Source organism: Podarcis gaigeae (genome assembly GCF_964106915.1).
Source record: "Podarcis gaigeae genome assembly, chromosome: Z".
Lineage (NCBI taxonomy): Eukaryota > Metazoa > Chordata > Lepidosauria > Squamata > Lacertidae > Podarcis > Podarcis gaigeae.
The window spans coordinates 19,166,688-19,190,042 of NC_139691.1; the positions used below are offsets into that span (position 1 = coordinate 19,166,688).

The following is a 23,355-nucleotide window of genomic DNA, read 5'->3' on the forward strand; positions in this document are numbered from 1 at the left end:
AAGTGAACTGTGGTACCCACCAGACTTTGAGGGAGAGGTGTGTGTCCCGTCCCCCCGTCCCTCTCTTTTCTCCTGCCCTCCTCTTCTGGGCACTCCAGCTCATGTTACCTCCTCCACCAGGCCATCTGCTCCGCAGGGCCAGGACTTGTGCATAATTCACTAGTGTTGAGCAGTGAAGTCCTCGTGAGCCATTGTAAGCCAGCTATTCATGAGGAAGTTGCCTCTGAGGCCCAGATCTGGTGACAAGAAATCAGACACCCTCCATGGCTGACTCCTGATCTCTTGTCCTTTTGCCCTCCTGTGCACATTATGCAAGGGAGAGGCTGAAAGGGAAGGAGGTCGATTGGGCATTGGAGAGGGGGAGAGAGAGGTGGGGTGTCTTCTCCATGCAGGAATCAAACACCTGTGCTAAAATCCAGACACGGAGAAGTACTGGTTTTCGTGACAACTGAGTTAGTGTCGCTGCAACTGCGTGGCCATGATGGGTGCAGTTCAGCCTTAGGACAAACTGTGTCATCTCTTTCCAAAACTTTTTGATAGGAATATCCTTCTGAGGGGCCTGCCCTAATGTTAGATGGGGTGAGGAAGCAGCCTCAGGCAGCAGAGGCTGGTATGCAGGGAGGATGTTGAAGTGTCAGAGGCTGAACGTGGTATTCCAGCATTGTGGAGGATGCAGGCCCCTTGCCAGCCTGGAAGGAAGACACTGAACCCAACCCAGCCATACTCTGTGGGTTAAGTCCAGCATTGCCCTAAGGAACATGTTAGTGCAAGCATGCATTGGTGGGTCCTGGGATCATCAGAAGACACCCCCACCCACCCACCCACCCACCCACACTTTGTCTTGCAGGCATTTTTCTCTTTATGTCACTAAAATGCACTCTTGGGGAGCTGTTGGGTGTGTGTTTGTCTGATGCCTCCCAGAGGCTGACACAGCCATGTGGCCCCAGGTAACTTGAGGATCTGCCTTCTTTCTCAGTTTCCGCCAGCATTCATTTTTAAAAGATATCCCAGCATGAATATTTAACAGGCAGTATTAACAAAAGATCTGTAGCTAACATTTGGCAGGCATCATTTTGGACACAATGGGCAGGGGCAAAAGCTGGGCTTCTGGGGGCGGGAAACAAGGCTGAAATGGAAAAGTGACTACTATAAGGCTGCCGGCCCATTAAATAATATTAGCTAATTAATCTCTGAATGGAATAAAACCAACTTATTACCGAAACCTCGGCAAGGGTGTGTTTTTGTGGTATAGGTACCTTATAATTCAATAAAACAGAACGTTTTCACATCCTTTTTTTCATCCCCGGTAAAAGCAACACTCAAGAGTCCAAATAAGCAGTCAATGATCAATTATCAAAAACTTTATTGTTGCCTTTTTTTATGGGGAGGCTTGTGCTGTATGTAAGTGTGTGTGTGTGTGTGTGTGTGTGTGCAGGTGGTGCTTGGAAGCTGGTCCCCAGCTCTGCATCCTCTCCAAAGACACTAAATAAGTAAGATGGGGGAGGCCTTGGAATTTGCACCTTCTTCTTGGTTGAGGGACCAGGGTTCCTATGTTCTCCTTCCATTGTCAGAGGCAGTGATGTTTCTGAATGCCAGTTGCTGGGAACTGCAGGAGGGGAGGGTGCTCTTGTGCTCAGGTCCTGCTTGGGGGCTTCCAGTAATTGGCATCTGGTTGGCCATCGTGAGTACAGAATGCTGCACTTGGTGGGCCATTGACCTGATCCAGTAGGTTCTTCTTATGTTCTTATGCAACCTCCATATCCAGAGGCAGTCTATACTGATTCCTAGGTTTATAGGGGCATTTGGCTATGGTAAGAAGAGGATGCCAGGCAGGATGGGCCCTTTTTGGCCTGATCCTGCAGGTTCTTCTCATGCTCTCATGTTTCAGCACTTAAAATGTCCCAGCAAAAACATTAGAGCTGACCGAACTTAACCCACCCCTGTCCTTTTGCCCCTGTAGTAGAAATGAAAGGACTGAGTGTGAACAGTTCAGATGTTGGCACATTTTCAAGACTGATGCAGTCTAGAAGCAGGTGATCACTTTGCATATTTTCTATCATGACCTTTAAAATAATTAACTTGTAATCATTACAGCGGAAAAAGGGTAAAAAAAAAAAGCAAAGCAGCATTTCCCGCTTTGTCCAACCTTGACCCCAGGAACTCGTTACCAAAACAGTGGCTGGCAGGATTACCCAGTGGAATCGGATTCCCTGACTGAATTGAAACCAGTAGCTCCTTTCCTGCCAAAACTATGTGTGCTAACAAACCCTTAATTGCTCTGCAATCCTACATACAATAGATGGGATTTGGAGGACGGGAAAATTGAAAATTGGAAGGGGGTTAATTTTCAGAACACCTGCAGGACAAGAAGGCAAATTTCCCATTGCTGAAATCTGCTCAAGCTCTCAAATCCAACATCTGCATATTCCATGTTGATTGTGCAGCCATCTCCCATCTGTGCAATTAGGACAGGCAGCCATGACATGGTCAGAAGGCAGGAACAGTCACATCAAAGATCCACTTCTCTGCGGTTTCCACCACCCACCCCTGTTGCAGCTAATATCACCTTGCATAGCCCAGGTTCATAAAGAGGCCACTGCTGGATCAAGCCAAAGGGAGCCCAGCAGTGCCCAACCAGGTGCCCACAAAGGGAAACTCATGAGCAAGCAGAACATGAGTGGAGCAGCTTTATTTCTCATTTATGATCCACAGCAACTGATATTCAGAGGTAGACTGCTTCTGATCCTTCAGGCAGTACATAGCCATCGTGGCTAGTTGCCACAGATAGCCTTCTCTCCATGAATTTGTCCAGTCCTCTTTTAAAGCTGTCTAGGTTGGTGACCAGCACTGCCTTTTGTGGGAGGGAGTTCCACAGTTTAACAATGAATTGGGTGAAGAAGTCCTTCATTATTATTATTTTCTGTCCAGCATTTCTGTCTGACATTCAGCTTCATTGGACAACCTGGTTGTATATTAGTGTTATGAAAGAGGGGGGGAAACTACCTCTCCCCACACCACACTCTATCTTCTTCCCTTCCATCATTATTTTGTCCCTTCCCAGACTACCAGGGAAGAGCAGCCCAATTCCTTGTGGAGCAAAAGGCCTTATAATGGAGCCTCCCAATTGGCTATAATTGTGTAGCCTGAATTTGCTGGATGTGACTGACTCTCTCCAGCAATAGTAAGAGTCTGGAAGCCCACCCCACCTACTCCCTCACCCCCGTGGATGGTGCCCAGCCTTTGGAGACCTTTTGCAAGGAAGGGGTCTTGGGGAAGGCTGTTCTGAGGAGCATCCCATCATCATCATCACCACCACCACCTGTGCCCATTAATCTGAGATAGCTAGCCAGATTAATGCACACAGTAGTTACAAAATCTCATTCCACTGCCTCTTCTGGGTGAGAAGGATTAATGGCAGGGCTGTCATATCTACATATTTACATAATTACAAAGAGGTGGAGAGAGAGGAGCAGCTCCCAAAGGCTCATTCACAGGCCCTTTTTCTGACCCTGTGACATGGGGAAAGTGTCAAATCACTTTTGTTGGCATGCAGGGGGCGGGGCAGAGGGTTGCCTTCAATGATTCTCTATCTGGTTTGCTGCAGGAAGATTCCCTCAAATACCTCCTTTTACTACTGGAAGATCTGTGGGCTGACATCAAGTAGCCACAGGCAGGGGTAGGTGAGACACCCAGAGCTTCGCCTGAGACAGATTTCATGGATGCAACAATAGAGAGCACTCTGGTTGACAGTAAGAGCTGTTCAGTGGTGGAACAGACTCCCTTGGGAGGTTGCAGATGCTCCTTCAGTGTAGGTTTTTGAACAGAGGTTATGAATGCCTTAGTTGAGATTCCTGCATTGCAGGGGGTTGGACTAGATGTCACTTGGGTTCACTGCCAACTCTACAATTCTATGATTCTATGACTCATTTCTACCCTTTCATAGTTTGTTTAACAAATCTGAAGCTAACCACAAGAAAACCATGACTATGTTCCTTAAAATGCGGAATTTCTATCAGTAGCTGTGCTTTTAGATTTATGTCCAGTCAAAACAATTGTCAGCTGAAGGTCCCTTTGTTGCTGCAACACACATGAGCTAACTTTGCCCCAGTGTGAATTCAGGCAGAGATTTACAAGGAGGCTTTTAACAGATGATCTGTGTTGTGCAAGGTGGATCGATTATTGGCAGCTTTCACTCATTTGGGTGTCAAAATCTAGATTTACCTTTGTTTGGTCACTGGGATTGTGTGCTGTTTGTTGCATGTGTGAGAGGGCCTCTGCATAAATATGGTGGCGTGATCTGAATCTGAGCCCCTCCAAAAGTAGTGCTAAGACCAAGTCTCAAAGGTTTCCCTCTTAAGGTGCTGCAACATTCATTTGGCCCTACTTTCTGGGGAGCCCAGATTGTGAGCCAAGGTTATTCATCTCCCTCCCTCTCTGCCTTTATTTGGCTGGTAAGATTGACACCCCCTCCTTTGACATAACCACAACCACATCCTCTTTTCATTCCTAGGCATGACCATAAGGCCCCACGAGCTGGCACCATGATGACCCCTAATGGCACCTTTGAAAAGGTCCCAGCAAAGATTCCCCCCAAACTCCATAATGCAGAGAAAACTGTTTGCTCTTCCTGCTCAGTTCCACTTCACATTGGCTTGCCCATTTAATGGTCCTTAATATAGATGAGGTTTCCTTAGTTCCTGACCCCCACCCCAATCTTAGTGTAAAGCAGGTTGTGGCTTCTCCTCCTACTTGCCCATGAAGCACATGGCCCAGTGCGTCATCCACTCCCCTGCCCTCTACAGGGCTGTGGCAAATTCAGTGCCTCCCTCCACCCCACATAAATCCCACATTCTCCCCATGCCCTGGTGACCCTTCTCCTGCTTTCTGCTCCAGAGCCAAAGGATTCCCATTTCACTGGGCTTTGTGTGGCGCCTCCTCTTGCTCCCATATAATTCCCTTGAAGAATCTGTGGTGTTCTTAGTAGATTCCATAATCACAAAAGGTAATTAAAACTGCCAGAGTCTAATTAAACCACTTAATTAAACACCCCTTTGGCAGCAGCTTGTGACTGCAGAGCCAAATAATCACAACTGCTTGGGTCTCTCCTGCAGAGCCTCCTCCCTCAATTCTTGGGGCAGGAATAGGCCGTAAATCAGAATAAAAGGAATCAATACTCACTCTTTGGGAAAAGATAATCAAGGCCAAGCAATCTGATCACTAAGCATTGCAAGGACCAGCCTTAAACCAGAGTTGGGCAGCCTGCAGCGTGGCTCCATTCCTACCTATACTAGCCCTAGGGGAAGCTGGCATGACTGTGGGATCATGGCTATGGATCATGTGCAGAGTACCTACAGCAGGCCTCTGGTGCTGAGGCAGATGCAGACATGCAGGATGGCCGACCAACATTATTCTGGTGTGAGATGAATGAGGGTGTGGGGCTTGTCAATAAACTCATAAAGACCCACAGCCCCATAATGGCCATTCAGAAGGGAAAGGCCATCTAGGAAGCAAACAATTGTGACCCTCATTGATATTTGCATTGGCTCCCAAAGCTATTGGCACCTCAAATCAGCTGGGCAAGGCAGGGCCCACTGGGAGCAATGACTGAAGGAGCCAGCAGGATCCTTCCAGAGGGAGGATGGAAGCTTGCCCGCTCCTCACACAGGGCCATTTTGCCAAATGAAAATTGACATTTTGGACTGAACTTTGTGACCTCCCATCATTACGCTAATGGCCTCCTCTGAAGCAGAATCTCTGAGGTTGGGCTTGGGAGTCTATATGGATTCTTTGGGTGGGGAAACAGGCAGCAGCGGGCAACAGAGGCTGTCTACACACACAGCTTAATCCAGGCAGGAGGAGGTTGGAGAGAGAAAGGTGCTTCCTCTCATTCTCACATAGGGTGGCCATTGTTGAAAAATAAAGGGCAGAGATCTGCATAAAATTTGTACGGATGCAAAACACCACCACCACTACTGACCTGTGTTTTGGGGTGGATGAATGAGGGGACTCAAACATCCTCGGTTTTTTTAAAAAAAATCACCTTGTGCAAATAACACTACACACACACATATATATTGAGATGCATATAGCTAAATGCACCCCTGCATATACATCACACACATTGTGACACAGTGTTTTGGCTGCAATGTGTAGGTGTGTTGTGCGAGCACTCCCCACGTTCCTCCCAGGACTGGAAAGAGGTTAGTTTAACTTCCAGTTTGCTAGCAAAACTGAATTACTGTGTTGCAAAATGATACGTGTCTAAAAAGTGTGTCACCAACATGGAAAGTCTGGAAAGCTCTAGTCTATAGTGTAGACCAGTGATTCCCAATAGGGGGCCTGGGGACCCCTGGGGTTCCACAGAACATACCCAGGGGGTCCATGACCCCTTTCCTTGCATCCCCTCCAACTATTTTTTTGTCATTTTTGCATGGTAATATCACAGATTTTATTGTCTGATTTAGTGCTGTGTGATTTTTCAATATATTTTGCCAAAATCCGTTTTGAAATCACACTGAGTTGATGATTTTGACCTGGCAATATGCAGCAATACATGGCTCCTGACGCAAAGGATAGCAGGGCAGCCAATTTCAAGGCACCATATCTCACGATGATCTCAGCTGATAACAACACTGATCTACCTTCCCCTCATGCTGAGGGGAAACAGGGCAGCTGATTGCCCTCACTGCAAGGCACCATAGCACTACCTTCCCCTGGCACTGAGGCGGAGCATCTTTTCTCAGTCAGCAGGAAAGCAACAGCAGCCACAGTGGACATGCATCTTTGCTGGCTGCCATCACTGATAGTGGGTTGATTCACCCAACCCCCACTTCCATTATATTTGCCTGATGTTCTGTGATGATTTGGGTGGTAATTCTGCCAGGAGGCCCTCACAAAAGCAAAAGTATAAAATGTCAAACATGCTTTTGTTTAGCTTTCTCTGCTGATTACTCTGTAAGGACCAAGTTACAAATGTAATAAATGGATCAAAGTCTACTGGCTGCTATTGCTTTGGTATTCTTGGTTGTATTGCCTCTGTCTTTTCTCTGACCATCTAGCAATCTCTTTAACAGGCTCCTGCGTCTTCTGTGGTGTGTGGGGATCCCTCAAAGCTCCCTGCCTCATATATATTTTTTCAAAAATCTGGCAACCATGAAGGGGCGACAGCTTCCCCGTTTTGCGAAGTCCACTGGGGTCTGACAGTTTAACCGGCACCAGGCCAATTTGCCGAATCGGGTTCAGACCCAAAGGGAAGTTCTGGGCTCTATCTCTGTCCTGTGTCTGCCCAGTCACACCAGTACTGACTGGGGCTCCTCAGATTGGGCATCCAAAGCAAGGGGGCAGGCTCTGTTTCCATCCTCTATACTATCTCCAGTATAGCCACACCTGTTGCCTGCAATCGATTGTTATGAAGTGACAGGGATGCTTCAGGAAGCAAGGGGACCATTCTTTTCCCTGCACTATCATCGGATTGGCCGCACTGACATTGCTAAGGGAGCAAGCATTCATAGAAGGTGGCCCTTGTTTCCTTAGTTTGTAAGAGGCAGAAGGATTGCCAGGGAAACACTCTTCAGTGAGGACAGTGGGAAGAGAGGGACCGGGACACAAACCACCCTAGAAGGCTATAGGTGCAAATAGGAGGGATGGAATCCAGATGGCATCAGGTGGGAGAGCTGTCATGACAAAGGCCATGGTCCCAAAATGTGCCCACATTCTACCACAACTCACTGGGGAGAGATGAAACTTGCTGAAAGTATAAAGAGCTTCTTCTGGGATTTGACATTTCCCAAGGAAGTTCCCAGCTCCTGCCAGCAGGTCAGGAACATGATGGAGGGTTAAAGATGGGTCAAACACCATTGCCTGAGCCATCACAGTTCACCCTGTGTACAATATTGTGACTTTTGGTTGTTGAGTTACATTCATAAATACACTATTTCATCCATAATTTTGACATTTACATTCATAAAACACAGAGCAAGGTTTGTATATTAATTATTTCTGGAAGGCATGCACTTTTAATTATCAACAGATATGATCAGTTTAGGGCAATGGTTTCCAATCTTTTTGAGTCCACAGCTCCCTTGACCAACCACATCCTTTCTGTGGTTCCTTTGTGGAAACCGCTTACGCTGGGGTTCTGTTACAGTACGAGCTAAGTGGAGATTCCCCCATTCTGCCTTGCCCCTTCTCAGCACGATTTTTGGTGCTCGTGTAAGTGGGAGTGCATGTGTTGATGGGAACCCAAGCAGGGCTGAGCTGACACACTCCACATGGCAGCCCCAGCCTACCTTCCCCAAAATTAATGTGCACATGGTGGGGCAGGGATGGAGAGGGCAAAACAAGATGAAGAACAGAAGCAGGAAATATTTTGTTACTGCAGTGAAGGAAAGCAAGAAACACACAGCAATGGACACACAGGCAGAGATGGTACTTTCCTGCAACACCCTCCTTGTCCCCCTAAAGCTGGGTGACTGTTAAGAGCGAGTTGGGTTGCCTGTGGGGAGAGGAAGAGAAGAAGAGGGATGGGTGGAGTGTTGAGGATAGAAGGAGAGAGAAACACACATGACACACCTCACTTTCAGGGTTATTTGTAAATCCCTCCTTATAGAGCACACACACACAGCAAGGCACACATCATCAAGCTACTTTGCTATTTTCTTGCATTTCTCAAGCCCTCTTTGTAACAATAAGGAACTGTTAGTTACTGGAGCTGGGGAGGATTTTTGTTTGGGGGAGGGAGAGATTTTAAGAAAATAAACAGTCATGGAAAAAGTGTTTCCCCACTTTTTGCCGCTGTTTTATTTTGGGAAGATATTGGCTGTAAGTTAAGGAAAGGACAGTGCCTGCCCGCCCCCCTGAATGCCCCTCAAGTCATCCCAGGGTGCTATGGCCTACTGGCTGAAAACCAATGTGGCTGGCCCATTTGACAGCTAGCACACTGACTTAAAGGCCACTTTTTTGTTTGTGAACTCATGTGTGGGTTTCTGTGTTTGTGGATGGGTATTAATGCACTTATGTACATGCACTTATTTCATGTACATATTTCTTATATCACTCTGATGGAGGCAATGTGTTTTGAGCATTTCTGCAGGATATTAATAAGCAAACCTTTAAAGATCATTCCATCTTATTCTAACCCTATGACTCTATTACTTTATGATCTCACCTTTTTCTCTGAGAAGCACAAGGTGGCATACATGGTTCTATCTCTCTCCTCATTTAATTCCTATGACAACCCTGTGAAGTAGGTTAGGCTGAGAAGCAGTGAGCTTCGTGGCAGAGTGTGTATGTGGGGATTCGAACCTTGGTTTCTTCTAGGTCTTTGTACAATGCTCTAACCATTACTAGCTACCTATATCCCCAAAATACATTTGGATCTTCTAGGTTGGATGTTGTTGTTGTTTTTAAATGTCTCACTTAGAAGGTTAATATTTGCCATTCTTTCCTGCCACTCTCTGGACATATATGTGGTCCCCAAGCCCATACAGATGTTTCTGAAGCCTGTAATCCTGACAAAGGACTTAACTTAGTGTTAAGGAAAAATGGGTTACATAAAGACGCCTGATCTTCTTAAGAAAGCGAGGGTGGCCCCCCCACCCTGCCCTGCGGGCATATTGTACGCCAAACAAGACTAAAAGAGGGGCACGGAGGCACCAAGGCCACTTGGCAGATGTCTCTTCTTGGAAATCCAGTTTTATTTTTTCTGATTTCTTAATGTCTGTTGGAGAAACACCTGCAATATGGACAGGGACTGATTCTCAGAATCACAGCCTTCCTTTTATTTGGAGAGGTCCTTTCCCTTTAAAATGGGAGCCCACATCAGGACTGAGCTCAGATATGTGCCTCTGTCTGTAAAGCCTGAAAAACACACTTCCTGGAGGCTTCCTGTACTAGTGCAGAAAAGGACCCTTCAAGCGCCTGGCACAACCCTTTTCCTTCTCCCATCGTTAAGTGTAGCTGCACATACACTTTGGAACCCCCTGCCAAAGCAGGTGCCTTTGCTGTACTCTTTTTGTCATCTGCTAAAAACATTCCTGTTTAGATAAGCCTATCCAGATACTTGGAAAGCTGGTGCGAGTTTTAACCTGTTTTCTAGTGTTATAACTCCTTTAACTGAGCTGGCCTGTGTAAATTACCCCAAAGAGTCCCACAGTCCCCTGGGGAAGGTGAGGGGTTTGGTTGCTGAAGCAGTCACTCTTGTAGTTTTAATGAAAAGCTTTGATTAAAAACATTGGGAGCATTATTATAGCTGGTAATTGGTCTTACTTTCTGAAGAAATTATATTAAAAGATAATTATTATTTCTCATTTTGAGCTGGGCAACTGCTGGGGTAAGGGTGTGTGTATGTTATGGCACTGGTGCCTCCCTTGCCTTATCGTGGCATCTTCACAGTCCTTAGTGCTCTCAGGAGCAAAGCAGAAAGCACAAGAATAGTTGTGCAAAGACTACAAAAGTGTCTCACAAATCCATCACCATGTCTGAAGCTTTTGTGGACTCCATCTCATCAGGCAAATGTGGAAAGAGAGAGAAATAAACAATAGCAATTTCCTCAGGGTCCCTGGCCACACTGGTGCCACCTAACAGAGAGGAAGGACACTGTGTACCAACAAGGCCACACAGGGAAGGTTCCAATCACCACATGGCACAACCACCAGGAAGAAGTCTTCTGCCAACCAAGTCACACATAAGAACATAATAAGAGCCCCGCAGGATCAGGCAAATAGCTCATTTAGCTGAATATCCACTTCTCACAATGGCTACTCATATGCCCTCAGCTGGAAACCCACCAGCAGGACCTGAGCACAAGGGCACCCCTCAATGGCTTCCAGCAACTGATATTCAGAAAGAATACAGAATCCAACTGTGGAGGCAGATCATAGCCATGGTCATTAGTAGCCATTGCCAGCTCTTTTTCCTCTGTGAATTTGTCTAATCCTCTTTTAAAGCCATCCAGGTTCATGGTCATCACTTCCTCCGGTGGGAGCGAGTTCCACAGTTTAACTATGTGCTGCGTGAATGACTTCGCCCCCTCTGTCCTAAATTTTCCAACATCAAGCTTCATTGGATGTCCATAGATTTTCAGTGTTATGAGAGGAGAAAAACTTCTCTGTCCTTATCATTCATACACTTCTATCTTGTCCCCACTTAAGGATATTTTTTTCTAAATTAAAAAGACCCATTAGGGTATTGCTCCCTAGCTTCTTGATCATTTTTGTTTCCTCTTTCTCTGCACTTTGAGGTGTTCATCGCTTGAGTAATTACAAGTTGGTAAGAATGACCTCACACCATTTAAAAACAATGCGAGGGTAGATCCCCACCTTTGAGGAGCAAATTTAATTATTTCCCTTTTAGCAACCCTATTGGAAGGAGCTATCTTCTTGCTAAGGGCTCCTCCTAATGGCCAAACATCAGAAGCACGCACAACAAAGAATTCCTCCGAGAGAGCTCCAGGGAAGGTTTTATGGGGTTGGCACAATGAATGCACCTTACTGTAAACAGGGGAAGATATACTACGGAACTAATGAAGCTCAAGCTTCTGGGCCCTAATCCTGGAAGGGCCCCAGAAGTGACCTTAGTCTACATTGCTTAAAAAAATTAAGTCTAGTAGACCCAATTTGAATCACATGCCTAAAAAACAATAAGACATAAGAATTTGTTATTTACATTGGTGACTTTGACATGTGACATAATCCGGTAAATTACAGCAATTTTTTTTTTAATGGACATATAGTACTTTTTTAAAAAGTGATCTGTCATGGAACAACCCCACTGAAGAAGATAACAGTGGTTACCCAGACCTTGTTACTGGTTGCAAAGGGCCCCAAAAATGTAGGTCTGTCACTGACTTTTTGAAAATAGTTCTGCTTTGTTCCATAAGGGAGCATAGGCAAATAAAACCTGAGGTCCCAAGTCATATGCTACTCAGGAATAAAGGGCTCCTCAACAGTAAGGGCTCTCAGAATACCAGCAGCTGTGAGCAGGTGTGGGTGTGGAAGGTTATTAGTCCTTATTTTGAGCAGGTGTGGGTGTGGAAAGTTATATTAGTCCTTATTTTCAGCACCCAAGTTGCTAGAACACCATTAGTTTCTAGCTCCCTGTAGGTGGAAGAGGCCTTTTGTTAGACCTTGCTCAGAACAGATCCTCTCTGTGTCTGGACTGCTGTCTTCTGCTGCTGCTCCAGGATCATATTTCGGACTGAGATCGCTTGTGCCTGATTCTGTTTTGCCTCTGACTTTACAGGTTAGACAGTTGTTTTGTAATTTGGTTTGGTACCTCCCCCCACATTGTACCAACTGGAGTAGGACTGACCGTCTCCTGGCCTAACCTACTTCACAGGGCTGTTGTGAGAATAAAGGGAGTGGGAAACCAATTAAACATCATTGAGACTGATGGTAGTCCCTGGGGATTCTTCCTCTCTAACCTCCCCCTCCCCACACATCCAAGTGGCAAATAGGTGTGCATGAGATGTTTGCCTTTTCCTAAGGCCCATGGCAGTGAGGGAAGGGTTAAAAGCTCCCTTCTCAAGTACTACTCTCCCGATTAAATTTAGAGCTCCTGTTTTGAAGATGTAGAGTTGGCATAACTGGTGACAAAATCCTGAGTTATCAGAGGTTCACTTTCTCCTCTCCCACCTCACCCTAGCTTGGGCTCAGGTGTCCAGAAGCCCCTTTCCTGCTATTCTGTGGTTGCTTTGCTAAGCAATGCTGCTCTTATGAATATTCCAGCTGGGTGGATTTTGTTGCTGCTAAGCTGCCACCTTTTGGAAAGGTTTGCTCATGCTGTCCAGCATTTCTCACTGCAAGTTGTTCCCACCTGCTCTTTCCCTTCTGCCTCTTAGTGTTGAACCCTCTTGTAATTCATCACTCCTGTTGATCGAGTTTATTCTTACTGTTGATTAAATTAGTAAATGCAATCACAATCTGAAGTGATTTAATTGAGAGGATTTATTTGAACATGACAGTTTAATGCATGTTTGATAAACTATTATAAGGTTTAATTTTGATTTTGCATAATTTAACTTTTAAATCTGCACAGGAGGGTCCCCCATCAACTATTAATGACCAAAATAAACTCTTTTAAGATGCATATATTTATAATTTATTTTGAAGACCAGGTTTTTGCCTCCTCAGTGTTGTTCTAGTGACAAAGTGACAAATATATTGAAAATAATATTTGGAGCTCTTCAGCGGTGCTATAAATCTTTAGGAATGCATACGATTTATTAAAAGTTTGGAAAAGAAGTACAAGTTAGCATTTATATGGCAACAAGTGACAAACAAATGTGTGTGTTTGTCTTCCCTGGTGACCATCAAACACCCTGTCCCTTGCCAGCGACCCCTGGGGGCACGGCAGCTCCCTTGTCACAGGTAGCAAAAAGCACAGCACTTCTGCTTATATAAATTCAGCATTAACTTCAGTAAAGGTAATTCCATATATAATCCACAATTATTATTTTTTGCAGTGTGGTGGATACTGCTTGAAGAGGTTCCTTGAACATACGAAAGCAATTTCAGGTAACTATTTGGGCTAATTACAGCCTTCATTTCATTTTTTACACACATGAATGCAGGCCAAAACCTCCCTGGTGATGACTTCATGCCACGAGAATGCAGCAGTTGGTGTGTGTGTGTTATCCATTCATGGCAGGGAAAGAAAATTTCATTGATACAGATGATTGGCTCCAGAAGTGGGTGTTTGCCCACCATGACAATTTATTACTAGATGGCCAGGGGCCAGCCCTGGTCTCAATTATTTCATTATGTACATATGTACGGCATATGTACATATGTATTAAACTCAATAATAAACTAACTTCTCTAGCAGGGGTGGGGAATATCAGGCCTGGGGCCAAACAATCTAACCCTTGGCACGCTTGCCAGGACACACATGCCTAGGCCAGAGCACCCCCTATCTCCTGAGTGCCCTGCTCTGCACCTTCCTCAAGTGCTTTTGCCAGGCTTAGGGTGGTTCCCAGGAAATTTGCAGGACAAGCAAAATATCCCGGGCAGTGTGGGAAGCCACATATTACCAGCAACTGAATTTATGTGGTTACAGGTAGGTAGCCATGTTGGTCTGCCATAGTCGAAACAAAATAAAAAAATTCCTTCCAGTAGCACCTTAGAGACCAACTAAGTTTATTATTGGTATGAGCTTTCATGTGCATACCAATAACAAACTTTGTGCATGCACACAAAAACTCATACCAATAACAAACTTAAAGGTAAAGGGACCCCTGACCATTAGGTCTAGTCATGGCTGACTCTGGGGCTGCAGCACTCATCTCTTTATTGGCCGAGGGAGCCGGCGTACAGCTTCCAGGACATGTGGCCAGCATGACTAAGCCGCTTCTGGTGAACCGTAGCAGCACACAGAAACGCAGTTTACCTTCTCGCCAGAGCGGTACCTATTTATCTGCTTGCACTTTGATATGCTTTTGAACTGCTAGGTTGGCAGGAAATAACTTAGTTGGTCTCTAATGTGCTACTGGAAGGATTTTTTTTTTATTTTGAATTTATGTGGGAGATGGAAATAAAAATCCAGTGCCACAGATAACAGCATAACAAAATAATGGTTGATTTCCCAATCCTATAGAAAAGGGCTTCTTTTAAACAATCAACAGGGCAGTGAATTTCCCCAATGTGGGAGTTGTTATCGATGGGATTAGTTGCAAAAATCGAGGAAAAAGTGAAAAAAGGAGAGCTTACAAGGGTGTGGAGATCTGTGCCACTCCAGATGTTGTTTACCCCAGCATAACGGCTGGAAGGCTAGAGACCCCATCCTGCCTTTCATTTTTCCAACTTTTCTTTTCCAGGCAGGAGAAAGTAAATCAATTGTATGTTCACACTATGCACCAAAAGCGCTGAAAGAGCACTTTAAAGAGCCCTGGCTCCCCCCTCCCCGCCCCCGCTCCATGAATCCTGGGATCTGTGAGCTGCAGTTTGCAGAGTGGTTTGGCAATCAATCCCTTTTCGCAAGGAACTCCGGGAATTGTAACTGTAGAGCCTCGTATCCATCTCCAGTACTGTACCTTACACAAACTACATTTCCCAGTATTCTTTTCTTATGGGGGGGGAGGTGCAGAGCCAAGACTGGCTTAAAGCAATATGAAGCCACTTTAATGCATGTCATTGAATGTAGCCCAAGGCCACAGCAAGGCCTTGGACTTTCCTCTCCGTTGCTAGGTAACCGCTTCCCGGTTCGCACTTCCGCCTTGGAGGCCGCGGCGGATTGGCGCCCTGCGATGACGCCATCGGCCCGCGCGGCTCTTTCCTCGCCGCTGCCCCAAAGGAAGGAAGGCAGAAAAGCTGAGGGGACGAGAGAGACAGATCAGTCGTGGTGCCGCCGCTGTCCGTCCGTCCCTTCCTCCCGTCCCTCCCTAGCCATGAATAGTCTCCGCCGCCTCCGCTGTTCCCCGGTGAGTCCACGGAATGCCCCGCGGGTGAGAGTGAGGCGGGAGAGCCCCGATAATGCCTGGAAGGGTTGGGAGTGGCAAAGGGCTTCTGGAAGTCCCGACGGCGATGGGGTTCAGCCCCTTGAGGGAGTTCAGGGCGCTGCATGTGGACCCGGTGCCCTCCTCCCCGTAGTGATTATCCTCACAACAGCCCTGCGGAGTAGGCTGGGCGGATTCGTTGGGGCTCGCCCGGCTTCTGCCTGCCGCGCCCCATTCTCCCCCCCTCACCCCCACGCAGCCAAACAAACGGGTGAATGGATGACTGGCCCTTTGGGCAGCCTGGAAGAATTGAGGCCGCCTGCCTTTTGCACGGCAAAAAATGCCCCTGCCTGGCGACTGCTGATGACTGAGCTGCTCTGTGGGACAGCTTCCCAGCGTACCGTCCATGGGGTCACCAGAGCACCAGCCATGCTCCTGCTGTTGCTGAGTTTCCCTCCTTTGCCTTGTTCGCCCGTGTGAATGTCGGGCTTAAGGAAGGCCCTGCAGAGGGTGGCAGGAAGCATCTCTGGTTTGGTTAGTGGTAGAGCGTGGTCTGCAGGTAGCATCTCCTCCAGGTAGGGCTGGAATCTTGCCTGAAGCCCTGGAGAACTGCTGCCAGTCCATGCGGGTGGGCAAGACGGATCAATGGTCTGACCCTGTATTGGTCACCTTCCTATGTGTGATAGTTGACAGGGAAGCAAGAGACATCTTTTATGTTATACTGTACCGGTAAATTCAGATGGAAGACCTTTGTAGAAATTTGTTGTTGTTGTTTAGTAGTGTCCAACTCTTCGTGACCCCATGGACCAGAGCACGCCAGGCACTCCTGTCTTCCACTGCCTCCCGCAGTTTGGTCAAATATGTAGAAATAGACGGTGCTTTTTTTCCCCTGGGGATACGCAAAGGTATGCAGCACCAGCACTTTTTTTCCTAGAAGAAAAGCATTGGTTAAAAGTGTGGCATTTACTGTAAAAACTTCATGGTGAGTACCAGCACTTTTTTCTCTAGGTGAAAAGCGCTGTTTATCAATAAACCCACACCTGACTGAAAGAAATTGCTACATCATAGCAGAAAAGTTGCCTAGTGAGAAATAAGATGCAGACAAGATTCACTCATTTGTGCATTAATTGTTTATATTCAGACATGCCACTTGAGTAGAGGTCATATTTGCTTCCTGGGATTTACTTGTGTGGAATAAATCACAGCTTGCATGAGTGGGAAATCTGAGCTGGATTCTTGATCTGAAGCTGTAGTGCGCAAGTGGCAAAAGAGGGTTAGTGACCTTCATGAGAGGTCATCGAGCATGATGATAATAAGCTCCCCAAATCCACATCTTGTTCATCTCCACATATAAGGTATAAGCAGAGATTTTAAATTGATGACTGTGTTTCATATTGTAAGTGGCAGGTAGGGACTATGCTGTGGAGACAAAGTAGTTTAAGAAATTGTTGTGCTCAGCTGTGGTATCTGGAAGACAGGATACCCTATGCTTTAAGAACAAAGATGCTATTTCAGTGATTTTTAATAAACTAAGAAGGTTCCCTTGGCTCAGCAGAGGAATAATTCCTTTTCCCTTTATTGGGTCAAGAGTCAAATGCAGATACTTTACAGTGTCCTTGGAGGCAAGGATACTTTTGTAGGAGAGAAGTGCAGTCATAATCTACCACTAACTGGGCTCTTATCTTGTATTTGTATTTGTTGCGTCAGAATGTTTAGGAACATTGTGTGTTTGTCTGGGCAAATTTGTCTCATAGTTAACGTTTTTCAGTTACTTTCCTTTCACTATTGTCAGATTGGAGCTGTGCATGGCAAGTAGGCAGTGGTCTGGACTCATTGCTGCAGTGTGGATAGTGAGTATTAAACTTGTCTTCTGTGATGAATCCTCTGTGCTCTCATCAGCTATCTGGAGATCTAGTGGGTGGGATTCGTTGCAGGGGTGTTAGGCAGGATTGATTGATCACAAAATCAAGCCCTCAAACATCCCCTGGTGTAGCAGTGAAGCCATGGGCTTAAAAAAAACCCTCTCATAAAAAGCCTCATAGCTTGAAGTACTACTGTGTGTTTAAAACATGACAGATGCAGGGAAAATGTTACAGTTAGCCTCTCTGAAAGGGTCCTTCCAGATGCAAATGAATGTACATTTTACATACGTGATGGTGTATTGTATGTGGGCTTTTCCCTGTGCCTGTGACAACATGTCATATGTAAAATGGCCTTTTAGAATTCTCCTATTACAGAAGGAACCATCCAGGTTCTTGACCATCCTGTCTGTCCACCTTCCCTTTTTTATCACCCGGATAGAGCTCTTTCTGGTCATACACTCCCTGGCTTTCCATCATCCAAACCAACCTACTTCCTTACCAAAGCTAAACTGTTTTTTGGCATTTTATTGATGACATTCTAGTCTAGTTGCTGAATTATTATTTTTTTGACTTTGCAGCAACTCAGCCAATGGTTTGGGATTCACCATCCATCAGTTTTTAACCTACTTATATGGTGTGAGAATTTTGCGTAAGCTGTTCATCTGTGATTCTCTTCCTAATGTATTAAGATCTCCATAGACTTCCCACCAATAGTTGTTCTCTTGCACTTGTTCCATTAGTAATTTTCCAGGCTTGGCGATTGGCTAGAAAAATCTTAGAGTGAGTTGATCAGTTAAAATCTGGAAATGTTTTGGAGCATTCATGGGCCAGGCCAGGTTGACTTTACATATAAGAGCGGCCTGCACAATCAGACTAAAGGTGGTCCATCTAATCCAGCATCATACTCTCATAGTGGCCAACCAGATGCCCCAAAGAGAAACCTGCAAGCAGAACTTGAGTGCAACAGCGTTCTCCCCACTTGCAATTCCTAGCAACTGGTACTCAGAGGCATACTGCCTCTGACAGCAGAGGGAGAACATTGCCCTTGTGACCAGTAGCCATTGATAGCCTTGTCCTCCTTCATGACTTTGTCTTGTCTTTATAATTCATCCAGGTTGGCCTCCTGTGGGAGCAAGCTATAGTTTGCACTGTGTGACAGGTGGCTCTGGGTGACTCTGCTTTTGGCTACTGTCTGGGAAGCAGCCTTTTGGCCAGCATGGGTGCAGATGGGCCCTGGTTTGGAGCCAGTCTTCCAGCCCTCCCCATGGTCCTCCTTGCCCTCTCAGGTTTTTTCTCAACCTGACTTTCCTTCTGTTCCTTCCTGCAGGCAGCCTCCATCCCGGCAAGTGCTTGTGCTCCTGGGTCGCCGGTCTTCCCCTCCATCTCCACCTTCACCTTCATGGATGCTGCCTGGGTCCTCCCAAGCAATCCCTGCTCTCTGGCTCTGTAGAAGGTGGGGTGGTGCCTGATGCCTGTCATCCCCATCCCGCGGCGGGTCCGCTCTTTCCATGGCCCCCACACAACATGCCTGCACTCTGCATGTGGGCCGGTCAGGACCACCCACTTGGTGCGCACCAAGTACAACAACTTTGACATCTACCTGAAGTCCCGGTGGATGTATGGCTTCATCCGTTTCTTGCTGTACTTCAGCTGCAGCCTGTTTACCTCCATCCTGTGGGTGGTGCTGTCAGTCTTGTTTTGCCTCCAGTACCTCAGCATCCGGGTCTTTCTCCGTTTCCAGTACAAACTCACCATCTTCCTGCTGTTGCTGGGAAGGAGGCGTGTGGACTTTAGCCTCTTCAACGAACTGCTCATCTATGGCATCCATGTCACCATGCTGCTGGTGGGGGGGCTGGGCTGGTGCTTCATGGTCTTTGTGGATATGTGAATAAATAAAAACCCAGTGCATGTCGGTCAAGGAGGCATGTTGGACTCTAACTTGGGTTAGGTCTTGTATGTGTGAATGCATCCTCTTCTCCCTCACTTTGACCTGCTGCTGAGGTTTATAAATTAATGGGTACTCGCTTAGAAGTAAGGATTGGAAGTTGACTTGGAAATTCATTTCTAATTCTTCATTGCCCTTGGTTGGTAATATGTGGAAAACAAAACGTATTTTTATCTGCTTCATTTTTTACCATAAGCGCCTGCCATATGTGGCCAATGGCCCATCTAGTCCAGTGTCCTGTCCTCACAGTGACCAGCCAGATGCCTCATTGGGAAGCCCACAAGCATTCAAGCACAAGAGCCCTCTCCCCTCCTGTGGTTTCCAGAAAATGGTATTTGGAAGCATTGCTGCCCCCAACTGTGGAGGCAGAGTATAGCCATCATGGTTAGTAGCCTTGTCCTTCATGAATTTGTCTAATCTCTTTTAGATCCATCCATCTCTTTTGGAATCTAATGGTATTTAAGTGGGCCCTGCAACAAATTGTTGCAGTCCATTCCTGCCTCTTAACAGGGACCAGCCAGGATAACCTCCAGGGTACTCCGTTCCATCCTCCCCTTGTTTTCTTTTCCAACTAGTACTAAAAATTAGGTGGCCACTAAGCATGCTGACTCCTCATTCTTTCTTAAAAAGTATTTGATGTACTTCTGCGAACTTTCGGGGGCTCTTTCCTCCTGTTGCTCAGTGGCTGTTCTTCAGTCTTTCCTGAGTTTGCTCTTGGAGGCAGGGATGTGTTGTGTGCTTGCTGCCCCCAATGCCATTCTCAGGGCAGCCCCTCAGGATCTCAACGGCCTGTTGCCATTCCACTGCAGAGTTCTTTTGCTCAGACTATTGAAAAAACATATCCTGTATACGGACAGTTGTGCACTTCCATCCCTGTATCTTGGCTGAGGGATGTAAAATACAGAACTCTGAGGAACTGTTTGTTTCAGCACTATCATTTATCTATTTTATTTCAGAATTTATAAACTCCACTGGTGTACAAAAATACAATATAAAACATAATACAAATCTCAAAACAATGAAAAATGTGAAGCCAACAAGAATTAAAAGGCACAAAAATATAAGTGACCAATTTGGGAAAGCTTGGTGGGAAAAACATTTTTGACAAACATTGGAAACTGAACGGTGTTGGGTCCTGCTTCCCTTCCAGAGGAAGAGAATTCCACAAAGCTAAGAGCATGTGGATTGATGCATTCTTGTCCCTCGTTCTGAGATTTCCTCTCACATTAGCCATCCCCAGTTCCTTTCAGGGTTACAATGATTTCCAGATTAAAGCTGAAGATGGACAGGGCTAGTGTAGCCAAGGTAGGCAAATGGTGGAGATACCAACAAGGGTATCCCAGGTTCAGCTCTTGTCTCTGCCATGGGTTGCCAAGCAGCCTTAGGCTAGCCTCGGCCCCCTACAACACTGGTGTAGTACTTGCCTACCTCACAGGGTTCTTGGTATAAAGTATGGGAAGCACTCTGAAGTGTGTGTTTTTGCCAGTGTTGGGCTGTGTGTGCCTCCATTCTGCAGCAGGAACCAGTTTTGCATTTGCAGAGTGATCCACTGACTCAGAGTCCTGGAGAAGACTAGAAGAAACTTCTGCAGCTCCAGAGAGGGAGAGGGAGGAGGAAGAGAGAGCTTTTCTTTGGTATTCCATTTAAGCAGCAGATAGACTATATGGGACTGGCAGAAATGACTGGCAGAATCCGAGACCAGGGGAGAGAGACAGCGGAAGAAGATTGGAAGAAATTTAAGGACTATCTCAAGAAATACTGTAAAATTAATGTTAGAATGACGTTGGTTCAGAAATTGTGTGGTTTCCAGCCGGATTGGATAAGTAGTAAGAAAGGAAGGGTTAAAAGTTAAACGAAATTAAGGGGAAGGATTTGCTGAATTAATATAACAGAAATTGAAATACAGAGAGGGGAGGTATGGGGAAGTCGGGAAAGTAAGGTAGAAGAAAAAAAGGGAATGAAATTACACTTCTTTTTTTGTCTTGTTTTTCTTTTGTATGTTTTTTTTCTTCATTATTGTTTTGTCTTGTTTTTATATAACTATTGAAAAACTTAATAAAATTCACAATTCATTTAAGCAGCAGAAAGGTGGTGGAAGAGCCTCTGGGAACATGGACTTCTCTTGGAGGAGAGAGTTGTGGAAGGAATCTCTGCCTTGTGAGTTGTTTTTTTGGGGCTTCATCTCCTGTTCGGCTTCCTGCTGCCCATGCATTGGACTTTGGTCATATTTTGGCCTAGCCTTTGCTTCCAGTCATAGTTTCAAATGGACGGGCTTTCCCCAGTGGTGGGTCTGCCAGTGTTGCTGTCTGAAAGTCATTTATGTGCAGCAGGATGCCAGGTAGGGATGGCAGATTCCAAATGCTGGTTTGCCAGCTCCCTGGGGCATCTGGGTGGGCCAAGAACATGAAACCCATTTTATTTTGAAAAGGGAAAGTGAGAGAGACATGTTCCACCTCCTGGGATGTGATTTGTCACTGGGTTTCAGTTCCGGAATCCTGGGCCTTTGCCATCTCTTTCAGCATCTGCCTGTGGTGGCTGTCACTGCCTCCTGTGGGAGTGAGTTCCAGAGTTTAACTATATGTGCCATGTGAAGAAGTCCTTCCTTTTGTCTGTTCTGAAGTGTTTTGCTTCTGTCTTTTGCTTGGTCAAAGAGTTTCTGTAGTTCTTGGACAGGGTGTGAGTGGGAAGGAGAATAAAGATCTCCTTCATTTCTTCGTGTGCCAACCCTGTGACTTTGCTTTCTCTCTCTCTTTCTCTCGCACCAAAGCAAAAGATTCTGCACAGAAAACGACTTACGGACAAAATTATTGCCACAAATTGTATTGCTTTGAATTAATTTCTCTTTGTTTTCTTCCGTGTCTGGGGTCTACCTTGATATATAGTTACATGGCAGTTTTAATCCAGGGTACAAATAAGGATAGGGACGCAGGTGGCGCTGTGGGTTAAAGCCTCAGCGCCTAGGACTTGCCGATCGAAAGGTCGGCGGTTCGAATCCCTGCGGCGGGGTGCGCTCCCGCTGCTCGGTCCCAGCGCCTGCCAACCTAGCAGTTCGAAAGCACCTCCGGGTGCAAGTAGATAAATAGGGACCGCTTACCAGCGGGAAGGTAAACGGCGTTTCCGTGTGCGGCTCTGGCTCGCCAGATGCAGCTTTGTCACGCTGGCCACGTGACCCGGAAGTGTCTCCGGACAGCGCTGGCCCCTGGCCTCAAGTGAGATGGGCGCACAACCCCAGAGTCTGTCAAGACTGGCCCGTACGGGCAGGGGTACCTTTACCTTACCTTTACAAATAAGGATTATTTTCTTTTTTAGAAGGAGGAAGGTGTTGTTTGTATCAGTAGATCTTGCAGGCCCAGGACCATTGTAACCAGAGAGAGGAAGCTTTTCTGTGGTGTGGGATGCCTGATATAGGGCATATAGCTGCTGGGGGTCTTGAGGTCATGGTTGAGGGGCCAAGAGGAGTGGAGAGTAAACTTTTGCACTTTGGATGCCGGTTGCCCTCCAGCTCAGTTTTCTGGAATCTCTTTTATTGAGAGGTTATTTCTGTTGTTGTGAATCAGAACACATTGTAATAAGGAGCGGCTCATTAAAGTGTCCAACACAGAGACTGGATTGAAGCCATCTCCTGAAGCCTTTCCTTGGCCCCAGTCCCTGTCCTGTGACACATCCATGCCCTTCACCCCCACCCTGCTGCTTTGCCCTTTCTATGCTGTCGCTGCAGCACCATAATTCAAGTTATGCAAATGCCATACTGTGCTGCGATGTCCAAGAAGAAACAAATTAAGGCCAGGTGGGGTCAGAAAGAAACTGAGCACTGATTTTCTGTTCCTAGAAATGTGTTCCCTGAAATCTTGAGAGAGGCCAGATAAAAGGGGCCACATGGATGAGTGTTTGGTTTTGGGTTTTTGTGTGTCCGCACAAATTCCTAACCAATTGATTTACTTTAAACAAGAAAGACCCTGTTAATAGCTGGGAGGGCAATCTGGATTACGCTCTAGGAGACATTATCTTACACTTCTCCCTGCCTGTTTCCTGCTGAGCTGGAGAAGGGGCAGGACTCTCAAAGCCCCTGGATTCCAACTCCCATCCTCATCATCTCTGACCATTGGCAGCCCAGCAGA

General features: G+C 46.2%; 2 protein-coding genes across 3 annotated transcripts in view; both read left to right on the forward strand.

The window, feature by feature from the left end:
* The first annotated feature begins 14,246 nt into the window (after positions 1–14,246).
* Positions 14,247–23,355, forward strand: part of NACC2 (NACC family member 2) — a 64,236-nt gene continuing 55,127 nt past the window's right edge. Inside the window, exon 1 of one of the 2 annotated variants that reach the window (XM_083722327.1) lies at positions 14,247–15,415. The gene's annotated coding sequence lies outside the window, so the exon portion shown is untranslated. Of the gene's footprint in view, positions 15,440–23,355 lie in introns of both variants that reach the window. The other variant, XM_083722324.1, reaches the window with a different exon arrangement.
* TMEM250 (transmembrane protein 250) lies at positions 15,293–19,230 on the forward strand. Its single transcript, XM_083722645.1, has 3 exons — positions 15,293–15,439; positions 17,223–17,280; positions 18,620–19,230. The coding sequence occupies exon 3, from the start codon at positions 18,761–18,763 to the stop codon at positions 19,178–19,180; it is 420 nt and encodes a 139-aa protein (XP_083578771.1). The 5' UTR covers positions 15,293–15,439; positions 17,223–17,280; positions 18,620–18,760; the 3' UTR covers positions 19,181–19,230.